Source organism: Mesocricetus auratus, unplaced genomic scaffold, assembly GCF_017639785.1.
Source record: "Mesocricetus auratus isolate SY011 unplaced genomic scaffold, BCM_Maur_2.0 Super-Scaffold_100008, whole genome shotgun sequence".
Lineage (NCBI taxonomy): Eukaryota > Metazoa > Chordata > Mammalia > Rodentia > Cricetidae > Mesocricetus > Mesocricetus auratus.
In genome coordinates this window covers 5874172-5886360 of record NW_024429192.1, presented here as the reverse complement: position 1 = coordinate 5886360, position 12189 = coordinate 5874172, and the positions used below count along the sequence as shown (strand labels likewise).

General features: G+C 45.2%; 1 protein-coding gene across 6 annotated transcripts in view; it reads left to right on the top strand.

The window, feature by feature from the left end:
* The window catches only part of Itsn1 (intersectin 1), a 174814-nt gene that overhangs the window by 72039 nt on the left and 90586 nt on the right, over nucleotides 1-12189 (top strand). For all 6 annotated transcript variants that reach the window (XR_005878825.1, XM_040750476.1, XM_040750475.1 and 3 more), the window contains exons 6-10: nucleotides 1840-2019; nucleotides 3373-3469; nucleotides 6152-6252; nucleotides 8396-8459; nucleotides 11108-11245. Coding sequence is in view for 5 of the 6 variants with exons in the window: in XM_040750476.1 (XP_040606410.1) it covers nucleotides 1840-2019; nucleotides 3373-3469; nucleotides 6152-6252; nucleotides 8396-8459; nucleotides 11108-11245 (580 nt within the window). In the remaining variant the exon portion in view is untranslated. The remainder of the gene's footprint in view (nucleotides 1-1839; nucleotides 2020-3372; nucleotides 3470-6151; nucleotides 6253-8395; nucleotides 8460-11107; nucleotides 11246-12189) is intronic.

Here is a 12189-nt window from a genome sequence, read left to right as displayed (position 1 = left end):
TCTATTCTGTTGTCTCGTCGGTTCACTTACCCATCCATCTGTCTACTCGTCTACCACCCACCTTTCTCCTCTCCACGGAAAGGGCCACAACAACGGTTGATTCCCAGTAACCGTGGCAACCCCAGATTGTGGACATAGCATTTCCTGCTGTACGGAACCAGAATTTCTTGGGAAAAAGAAAATATCTGAGTTTGGGTGGTGGCAGCACACGCCTTTAATCCCAGCACTCAGGAGGCAGAGGCAGGCGGATCTCTGTGAGTTTACTGGTCTACAAATCGAGTTCCAGGACAGCCAGGGCTGTTATACAGAGGCTCTGGGATCCCCCACCCCCACCTAGTTGCTCCACCCCTCCCCCCACCACCACAGTAACAGCCAACCTGAAGAGACTGCATTGCCCAGAAGGTGCCCTTTGATCTTCAGTACCAAGTTAGGTAGTGATAGACACTTAGATAATGTGTTTGTAAAGCAGCGTCTCATGTGCTCAGGCTGTGCCTGAACGCCTGGTGCTCCTGCTTCTACTGCCCGGTGCCAGGATTATAGGCACGGGCCACCTCTCTTGCCTACACTTTACGAGACTGTTTTACCTTGGGGAACCATGACAGTTAAAGTGGAGATAAACATAAAGGCAAGCACACTTGTTTAACCCCAGTGCCCTTCTTCTGTTGGTTTGGACACATTTATAGAGACACTGCTCTCATGAACACTTCTCTCATGAAGTATATATACTATATGAAATATATATTGGAGAGGAATGCAGATGACTGATTAGGTATAGTATGTATTGGAGAGGAAGGCAGACGACTGATTAGTGTATATTGGAGAGAAAGATAGGTGACTGATTTGTTACTCTTCTTCATTTTTGGCTCCCTTATTTTTTTTCCTTCTTAAATTTTTTGGTAGTTTTGTTATTTTTAAGAACTTGCAAGTAAATAAAAACATCACACAAATTAATCAGACCCAAAGTCTATACAGTATATTTGTTGCCCTTAAATCTATTGCCATTACTGTTCGTATTGTTTTAAAAACGGTCTTCTGTAATCCAGGCTAGCCTCAAACTCTGTGTAGCTGAGGGTGACCTTCAGTTTACAGCTGTGTGGATCAGAAGTCGCAGTTCTCTGGAGTTCTGGGATTATGAACATGTGCTCCCACAAATGGCTTGTGTGGATCAGAAGTCACAGTTCTCTGGAGTTCTGGGATTATAAACATGTGCTCCCACAAATGGCTTGTGTGGTGCTGGGGATTGAGTCCGAGGCCTCCTGCATACTAGAAACTCTCTGCCAACTGAGCTACCTCTCTGACCCCGATGCTTTCCTTACTGACCCATTCATTGTTGTTCCCTAAAAGAATAGTGTGGGTTATAGAGGACACTGTTAAGACTTACAAGTGGGTCACATGAGTAAGAGAACTTGCGCTTCTTTTTTTTTTTTTTTTTTTTTTCTGGTTTTACGAGACAGGGTTTCTCTGTGTTGTTTTGGAGGCTGTGGGTCCAGCCTGGCCTCGAACTCACAGAGATCCACCTGCCTCTGCCTCCGGAGTGCTGGGATTAAAGGTATGCACCACCACCGCCCGGCCGAGAACTTGTGCTTCTTAACACAAATTTTTGTGTTCTCCACCCGTTTAACCTGAGGGTGTGTGTGTTTAAACTTAAAGAATTTCTTTGTGCAGTGCTGAGCGTTGAAGCCAGAGTTGTGTGTGCAAGCCAAGCAAGCACTTTACAGCAAGCTGTGCTCTCAGCCCTGTAGCTGTTCCGTGTGGGGATACTGCATCTGGGACAAGGTGTTCTTCTCCACCAGTGCTGGGTTAAACGTTGCTGAGTTTGCTGGGCTCTTTTTCTTCTAGGTATAGGAGGAATTGCTAGCATGCCACCACTTACAGCTGTTGCCCCAGTGCCGATGGCCTCCATCCCAGTTGTCGGAATGTCTCCACCCTTAGTATCTTCTGTTCCTCCAGCAGCGGGGCCTCCCCTGGCCAACGGGACGCCTCCCGTCCTCCAGCCTCTGCCTGCGTTTGCTCCCGCTGGTACGTGCCTTCAGGAGACCACCGCCACTGCTTGCCTTTTGCTGTCTAGTTCCTTTCTAGCTCTATCTAAGCGATACTTTGTTACAGAGAAAGGGACTGTAATTCTACTATTTGATGGTCATTTCCTGCCAGCACATGACATGGCACATGCTAAGAGTACAAGGAAAGGGAATGTCATTGCTGAGCTTGGGTACCTCTGTAGACAAAGAGGGGCCCAACAGTGAAAGCTAAGAGCACGATTTCCTTCCAAGGGCCTGCTAAGGGCAACAGAGACCAAGCAGTATCTGAACATTCTGTGTTTTCCTGTATCAGTCACTTCTGTTCCCTAACTTCTGTGAATAGCTAATACACAAGCCCGACCTCTGAATAGAGCTCCACGGTGAGCGTTGTGGATTTTTGAACAAGTAGAATGAACAGGGCAGAAAGGGGAAGAAAGTCAATTAAAAGGCCAAATATATTAAGCTCACAATATTAAACGCTTGTTTAATTGTAGGAAAGCATTTAGTTATTTTTGTTCTTGGTTTAATTTCATTTTGAGTCTTTATTCAAAGTCTTTTTTGTACAATTAAAAGAAAGCATCAGCTGCAGATATAGATGGTCTAACGAATCATAATGAATTTGTAGCACATTGGAAGTCTTTTATAAAGCTGTTTGTGTATATCTGAGGAAATTCAGTAGCGTAAACAGCATAAGTTTTACCATTATGTCCGTGTCATTATTGCTGCACCTGAGCTGACCTGCACTTAACGTAGGTGTGTGAGACAAAACACAGAATGGCCTGAGCTTCTCTTAGTTGAGCCCTGTGTGGTTCTTTCTGTGAGTGCCTGCAGGTGTGATAGCGGCTGACCTAGCTCATGCAGCTGTCCCAGTGGAACAGTGAATCCACACGCTGTCCTGTCTGCTGTGCTCCGACAAGGGTTACAAGACACGAGGCAGGGTGGAAGCAGGGAGGGTGTGGTGAGGGTTTCATCAGGTCACATGAGAACAACACACAAATCTGCCCCTCCCTGGCATCAGTTATCTGGCCAAGACTGGGCAGCCTGTGACTTCTTGGCTGCTACTCTGATGGTAAGAAAATGCCGTCTTATGTATAGTTGAGCTCTTACTTGACTGACTTGGACCAGCACCTGGGCCACATGATACACGAGGTGTTTAGTGGAGAGCAGAGTTCTCTGGATGTCAGCATGGCACCTCAGCCGGGGGCTCTCAGCAGGACAAGTAACCCAGACAGGAGACAGAGTAAAGGATGAGCAGCTGTGACTCCAGGCTGGAGACAAAGGGGGCTTGTCACTGCTTTAGATGAGGAAAAATTCTTGTTTTTATAGTCTTAAAATTACTCTTTTATTTTTACAGCAGCCACATTGCCAAAGAGTTCTTCCTTCAGCAGATCTGGTCCAGGGTCACAATTAAACACTAAATTACAGAAGGCACAATCATTTGATGTAGCCAGGTAAGACTGCTTGTTTTTAGTGGAAAAGTTAATTACAGCATTATTTAATTCTCTTTAAATGAATTTTATTCATCTTAAGTTTTTTAAGGTTTATTTTATGGGTTTCATGTTTTGCCTGCATGTATGTATGTGTGTATGTGTATCACGTGCCTGGTGCCCACAGAGGTCAGCAGAGTGTGTTGGATCCTCTGGAACCGTAGGTGGTTCTGAACCTTCCTGGGTACTGGAAATCAGAACTGCACCCTCCACAACAAGAGCAGCAGCAAGTGCTTCAGGCCACCCAGCCATCTCTTCAGAGCCCATCCCGTATTGTTACCTCGTTTAATTTTTATGGAATGCTAGTGATGTCTTCTAAATTTTATATGATGCTATTAGAATTTATCATTTATTTACTGCAGAGACGACTAATCAAGAACCTGCCCGTTATCTTTTGTTTTTTTTTTTTTAACAAAATGCGGTAGTGCAGGTCGGATGTGCTACTTAGCAGTAGAGAGCTCACCCGGCGCCGTTGAGGAACCGTGTTCATGACAAGCACGGGAGAAGAAATAGAATTGGTTGGACTAGAACAGGCCCTGGGGAGCTAGGAAATCAGTTAATGATCTTGTGTTAATCATTTAAAAGTTGATTAATTTTTTATGAGATTTGAAGCAAAGTTGGACTTGCTTTTCATACTGTCATAATCTTACAGTGTGTCTGACTTAGGAGTAGAGCAGTAGTGAACACCAGTGTTAATATAGTGAAATGAGTTATTCAGACTAGTACTGATGATTGTCTGTGTGGCTCAGCGTTGAGAATATGTACAACCTCATCGCTCATGTGTTGCCAACCATGGCTCCATATTACTATGTTTCTTTTACCACCTCTTAATTCCCCCAAGGCAGAGATTTAAGCTCATTATCATATTAAACTTCCTCCCTATCTCAGGCTGAAGTTTGATGTGTTTTTAACTTTTGCATGATTTAAAATTCTGTCCTGAAATTGCTTTATAACATTTGGATGAGTATTATTGATGGTTGGCAAATATTAATGCTTTTAGATAGTTGGGCTTTCCACGTGGGTGGCGATCTTTTCAACAACTTGAAGTTGTGACCTTTTTGCTATGTTATCTTTTAAGTAACAGGCTCCTTGAATTTTTAGTTTGCCTAGACTCTCAGGAATGTGGTAGAAAGCTTGATAAGTATGATGTGGGCGAGCGTCTGTGTGGGGCACTTTTATCTCTGCAGTGCAGGAGCGAGCTAGTTAGTCACCTTTAGTAAATAGGCTGGAGTTGGCATCAGAAACACACTAGACAAAATGAGAGAAGTATCTCGGAAGTACTCACTGCAGGGTCCACTGTGGTAAGTGTTTTCCCTAAGAAACTTGAGGAATTAGAGGTGGTGCCGTTGTTACTTCTCAGTTTTGAACAGCTGACTCCTGAGACCTTTGCATAGTCCGTGTAAGAACATGGACACCACACGTTAATGAGTAATAACCAGGACTTCGTGTGTGGTTAAAATCTCTGTAAGCATGAAGGAGATTACACATGGAGCCTTACTTGTCGTCTGCCCTTCACGGGGAATGCCTCCCTTTCTGTCTCCATCGTGTTTAAATTATCTAACTTGGTCATGGACTCTTAACAAACTGTGTGTGTCGGTGTGATACTTGTGTGGGCTGTGGCATCTGTGGAAGGAGTGTCTTGCCCAGACTCACTGTTAGCAGGGTTTCTTCAGGTCATTGTTGTAAAGGAGGCGTCAGTGTTGGATTACAGTCAAGAAAGTGGAGCCTCGTCCATGACTGTTCCACTGATTTGCCAGAACCCTGGACATATCCTGTTTCCTTTCTGGGAGGCTTTCCATTTGCTAGGAATTTAAACCTCCCAGCAGGAAATAATTCCCTTCATTAAGAAGTGGGCCTAGGGACTGCAAGATGGCCCAGTCAGTAAGAGTTCTTACCTCCAAGCCTGAGGACCTGGGCTCAATTCCCAGGGCCCACAGGGTGGACAGAGAAAAGCAATTTCTGCATGTCCCCTGGCCTCCACTCACATACACACACGTGTACACACACCTCAAATAGATAAATAGATGTAAAAACAAAAGAGAAATGAGCCATATTTTGTGGTAGAAAGATAAGTATTTTGCAGTGTACTTTTTAAAGGGCAATTGCCAGAAATTCCTGAATCCTTAGGAAAACCTGGGCAGAATATAGTGCCTCAGTTCCTGGTATATATTACTGGAATGTTCAGGTCATTAAATTATATGTAGAATATGTAATAGTCATTTGATCTGTTGTTTTTCTTTATATCTAAAAAAACCAATTAATTTAGTTTGTGTGTGTGTGTGTGTGTGTGCGCGCGTGCGTGCGAACATGTGCCATGTGTGTGCGTATGCCCGCAGAGACTAGAAGGGAATGTTGGAGCCCCTGAGCCGGGTCGCAGGCAGTGTGAGCTGCATGATAAGGGTTCTCCTAACTGCTGAGCCGTCTCTCCGGCCCCTGACTTCCTCTTTGGAAAGATGTTTGTGACTTAAGAAATGTGGGAGCACTTCCAGTGTAGCCGAGTGGCAGGGCCTTTGCCTACTACAGGGGCCCTAGGCTTGACCCCAACACCACAGGGGGAAGACAATGCCGACCCGAGGCTCTAGACAATTTCTTGGGCCGCAGCGAGCCGAGTTTCTCACACTGTGTCTCCTTCCTCTTTCCCCACAGCGCCCCTCCAGCAGCAGAATGGGCGGTGCCTCAGTCGTCCAGACTGAAATACAGGCAGTTGTTCAATAGCCATGACAAAACTATGAGCGGACACTTAACAGGTATTTACAAACAAAAGTTTAGTGAAATGCAACCATTGCTTTAGATCCAGGCTGTTTCTAGATGCTAAGTGAAAAAGTACCATCCAAATGTTTCCACTTTCCTTACTTCTAAGAAGGGTTTTCCTTGTCTCTGTTACCAAGTTCCAGGACAGTTAGGAATGTTGCACAGAGAAACCCTGTCTTGAAAAAACAAACAAGCAAAGAAGCCACACTAGCCTGTGCAGACACTGAAGAAATATTCCGTAGTGTATTTTGAGTGGGTATGTTTGACACAGCACTCCGTACACACTCAATAGTTCTTTGGAACATTGTTGGTATTTGTTCTGAACTTCTTTTTTTTTTTTTTTTTTTTTTTTTTTTGGTTTTTCGAAACTGGGTTTCTCTGCATTGTTTTGGAGGCTGTCCTGGAACTCGCTGTGGAGACCAGACTGGCCTCGAACTCATAGAGATCCGCCTGCCTCTGCCTCCCAAGATTTATTTATTTATTATGAACACAACATCCTGCCTCCATTTATGCCTGCACGCCAGAAGAGGGCACCAGATCTCATTATGGATGGTTGTGAGCCACCATGTGGTTGCTGGGAATTGAACTCAGGACCTTTGGAAGAGCAGTCTGTGCTCTTAACCTCTGAGACATCTCTCCATCCCTGAACTAATTCTTAGTATTCCATTGTGAATTGGCTTAGAGATTCTGTGTCAGGATACTAGGTAGTACATCTTTAGAATGCCTTTATGTACCCCGTAAATATCCTGGTAATTTAATTGATGCAGCTGGCTTCTCACATAATATAATACATATGTTATCCCAGGCTTTAAAAGGAGGTGTGGACTCACTTCATTGTCTAGAGTCAGGCCTCAGAGGCAGGTCTCTTGTGATTTTTTTTTTTTTTTTTTTAGCCCAGCCTGGTCTACATAACGAGTTCCATGACAGCCAGGGCTACACAGAGAAACCTTGCCTCCATAAACTTAAGGAGGGAGGGAGGGAGAGAGAAAATTAATTCTGCCAGGTGGTGGCAAAGGCAGGCAGATCTCTGAGTTCAAGGTGAGCCTGGTCTCCAGAACGAGTTCCAGGACAGCCAGGGCTACACAGAGGAACCCTGTCCTGAGCCCCTCCCCCCCAATAAATAAAAATAAAATGGTATCTAAGAATGTGTGCATTGTATGTGTTTACATGTGTGCATTAATGAATTCTTTTCTGCCAATATGTTATATGTAAATAAAAGTTAAAATATTGCCAGTAATAGAAATGGCAACTGTCACCTGCTGAGTACTTTGCAGGGTCACAGACATGCTTATGGGGCCCTGGAAATGAGCAAGCCCCTGAGCGCGGAGCTGCCTCCCCTCAACAGAGTCTCCTTCATTTTGGGAAATCACTGAGCTGGAACTCATGACCTCGGCTCCTGGCTGTGAAAGAACACACCCGCTCTGTGTTTCACAATAAGGAGACATCTGGAAACTAAATAATGGAAGTCTGAAGTTTACACACGAGCAAGGAATCTACCATGTCATTGCTGTGGCTTTCCATTTCTTGGTCCATGGGTATTCCTGTGACCACAACTTTGAGACATTGCTGGAAACATGAAATATTTGCCTACCTTTTTTATCACATGGCTAAAGCTATTTTGTGCCAGAAATGAAGATAACTATCATTATCTTAATAACAGAAAGCTGATTGGGAAAGAAAAGCCTGAGTTCTAGTAGCTTCTGTGCTGGCTGGTGTGGGAGGTCTGTGTGGTGATGTCATGAGAAGGGTGCAGTTAAGGCCTAGTCTTCCTCTCAGAGCTTCCGACGCCCCCATGGCTGTGTTCACGACGATCATGGTGAAATCAGCAGGTGGCAGCTGCAGCAGCAGATGTCCAGTTTATAGTTACCATGCCTCAGTTTGTAAATAAAACCCCAAACAAAAGGAGGGAATCTGGCTGAGAGGGCAGACCCTAGTCTTTCATGTACTCACTCCTCGCTGGTCACCTGTGCTTCTCTGTTCCTCCCTTTTGTCACAAAGTTCCTGGATAGCAGCGCGAGCTGAGTGCGGTGTTGTGATTGCTCGAGATTGCTTGCAACCTGTATGCAGGCTCTGCACTCTGTAGAGTGCAGGGAATGTTCGATGATTCATCCTCACGTCTTTTCTCTGCTTTCTGGTTAGGTCCCCAGGCAAGAACTATTCTTATGCAATCAAGTTTACCCCAGGCTCAGCTGGCTTCAATATGGTAAGGAAGTACAAGTTCCTGGGTTTGTATGGAGTAGAAACTGACTCAGGGTGGTTCTTCCTTGGGGTTTTAGGCTCACATCCTTACTTGGGAGTGTGCATGATTTTTAGTAGGCGGTGATAATCACCACTCTTACTACAAGGACAGGGATATTAGCACAGTGAGCCCCAAGAACTCAAGATAGCCTAACAACTCTTAACCCAAGGTTGGGTTCCTTTTTCCCCATGACCTCAAGCCAAGCCTCTTATTGTTTTTAACTATAATATTTAAACTTACTTCTTTAACTTTAACCATAGTTCCAGCAATTTACCAAATTAGTCACCCATATCAAATTAACAAGCTAGTCATCAGATGCCTTATATCTGCTAATGGTTTGTATACTTTTAATTGTTCAAAGGAGTGAAACAAACCTGTGTGGTATTTCATTGGTCAGTTTGAATTTCTTTTAAAGACTATTTTATGTATATGTGTGTTTTGCCTACACAATGTCTCTGTTACCGTGTGCATGCCTGGTGCCCTTGGAGGTCAGAAGAGGTCGGGTTAGAGAAGGTGGGGAACCCCACTCTGTGTGCTGGAAACCAAACCTGGGTCCTCTGTGAAAGCAGCAAGTTCTCTTAACCACAGAGCCAGCTCTTCCGCTCATTAATTGACATATTTAAAATCCTCTTTAACCTCTCTATTACCCATTCTTGTTCTCCATTTGTTTCCCAAGTCTTCCTGAAATAAATGAAGTGGTTTATTGAGTAGTTTCCTAATGGCTTGACTTTGTTGGATCCCTCTTGAGGTGCTTAATTTGTTTTTTTGTATTTCCTGGGAAATGACAAAGACCTAGAGCGAGGCTTTTCAGGTCTGCCACTGTGGCACTTGGGGCTGCCTGGTGCATTATCATATCTGTAGCCTCTACTCATGAGATACCCGACCGGTGCTGGTAGCCATGACCCCCAGCCACAGTCCTGACAGCCCAGAAGTCTCCAGATGTTAGCATGTGTCTCTTGAGGGGCCACATCACCCCTGGTATAAACCACTTAACCTGGTTCTGGAGTCATTTTTGCTCTTGGGGGAAAGACTACATTAGAGATGTTGCAATATACTTACTCTTCGGGAGGCAAAATGTCCCCGTTGGTGCATGATGACTTTTAATAGTTCTTGATGAGTGTTGCCCCACCCCAAGCTTGCCTTTTGGGGATAGCTACCTGGAAAGCAGACCTGGTGTCGGCTTCTTACGCGCAAGTCTTAGCAGGAACTGATACGGCCTCTCAGGAGGGCGCCAAGTGCTAGCACCCTCCTGCGCCCTCCCCACTTCCCCTCTGCTGTGCAGCAGGGTCTACACTAGCTAGTATCTCCTACCTGTGGCGCAGTCAGACCTCTTGAAGTCAGTGTGCAGCCAGTAATCCGGGGCCCTGTGAACAGATGGAAGCCGGGACGTTCGTGGAGCTTGATTGACGTTTATTAGGCTGCTCTCATACTCCTTATGCTTCTCATTGATGACTTACTTCCTAAGACATTTCAGGGTTGTTTCTCTATTAGAGTGTTGATTTTCCTTCTTCACACTAAAAACCTACTTTCATTTTTGTGGCCCTTATTTAGCCAGTTTATGGGGGAAAACAAGAGTTTTAGCTGCCTTTTAGTCTGATTTACCTAGTTAGAGTAGCTCAGAGTGTAACATATGAAGAAGGTGACCAGGGTGGGTGTGTCATCTGAAGGAGGGAAGCAGGACAGAGAACAGGCCCACGGGGCCCAGCAGGGAGCAGAGCTGAGCAGCAGGAAGCGTGGGCATCCAGGTGGTCCTGGCTCCTTACACTGCATTGGTGGTATGTAGCTGACTGTTTTTGTCAGGTATGCATATGACCGCCCTCTACAGAGGGCCTCTATTACCTGTGGAAATCATACCTTAGCGGTAGCAGCCTGAAGACATTTCAGAAAGAGGAAGGCAGTTTCTCCATTGGTTGTCATTAGCAAAGGCAGACTTGTAACGTGGCATTTGTGCCGTTGACCTTCTTGCGAGTAAATGCATGCTCTCAGGTCTCCTTTTGCTGTCTGTGTGCTGTAACTAGCTGTTTGGACAGGTGCATCTTAAGCCTGCTGGTGACTAGATTGCTAGAAGGAGGGGGGAGGAATGCCCACTACCCTAGAGGGGGACCGGAGGCTACGGAGGTCAGTCCATAGATGGAGGATGGCCAATTGGTGGGATCTGACTGTCACCCGTTGTTGTACACGGCTTTAATGTTGCGTGTGGGCGCGTTCATTTACATATTGCCTATGGGCTCTCATCAAGAGTACAATTTGGTGTAACAGGGCTTGTGCATCTTACAGACCATGAAATAATTTGCTATGCCGCCCTTTATCAGTCCTTTGTCTAGCATTACAAGAATTGGAGTGTTGTGTATTTTAAATGGCTTCCAAGGATTGAAGAGGATCAGGATAAATCATAATTAGTGTTTGTTGGATGCTAAAGACAATGCCAACTGTATGGATTATTTTTTTATCCTTCCAATAGTCTGAAATAGTACTTGTTCTACAAGCTGGCACAGAGAAAGATTCTGTTGGCCTAGGATCAGAGTATGAAAATAGAATTTGCAAATCGCTGGTGAACAGTAAGAAGCATGCGTTCTCCTGAACTGGATTGCATGAATTTTCTGTTGAATTAGGAATCTTTCTGACATTGATCAAGATGGAAAACTCACAGCGGAAGAGTTTATCCTGGCTATGCACCTAATCGATGTTGCCATGTCTGGTCAGCCACTGCCGCCTGTCCTGCCTCCAGAGTGCATCCCTCCGTCCTTCAGGTAAGCAGCACGTCACTCTGCAAAGTTTGCATGGATCCCACACTTTTCCTGGCGTGAAGAGGAACTCTCCCTGAAAGCAGAGGCTTTAGCTTAGCTCAGTGGTGAGCCTGGCCCTGTTCCGGCCTCCTGAGCGCTTACATAGTCTGTATAATATAGTAAAAGCACCAAGTCAGAGACCTGGGTGGTTTGCCTTGGTGCCCATCGTACCAGAGCTCACCAGAAACTACTCTCGAGGTAAGAGAGAACCGGAATGAGTAGGCATGTAGGAAATCAGAGGTGACACCTGCCAATCAAGCACATTCAAGAGGTAACAAGAATGATGGCAATGTAGAACTTATAATCAGGAAGGTAGCTTTTAAAGATTATCCTGGACTGAAACAGACTCAGTAGAGATGTCAAGAGTGCCCACAACATCTGGTCAGGGGAAGCTCGCTGGGACTGTCATCACACCCGCACCTGTAGTGTGTGAACACACCATCCCAGAATGTTCCATTTGCTTAATAAAAGACAAATAGATTTATATCCGGAGTTTCAGGTTTCTGGAGAGACTTGGGCACAGTCCCTCTAGAATGAGGAGCTGCAGAGCCATCAGTGTCTGCTTTGTGTGGCACTGGAAGGGACAGGGAACTGCACGGGTGGAAGGTGGCAACCAGGAACCCTCTCCGCTCCAGGGATCCATGTGGGGAAGCTGAGTATTCGAAGATGATGCTTAAGAGAAAGCATAAAAAGGATGAGAGGTTTGGGTTTTTTGTTTTTTTGAGACAGGATCTCACTCTGCAGCCTTGGCTGTCCTAGAACTGGCTCTGTAGACCAGGCTGGCCTTGAACTCAGAGATCCACCTGCCTTCCAAACTCTAGGTTTAAATTCTGTAAGTCTGTGCCACCACACCCAGATGAGAGATTGTTTAAAAAATAAATAAATAAAGTTGAGGGTTTAATGTGACA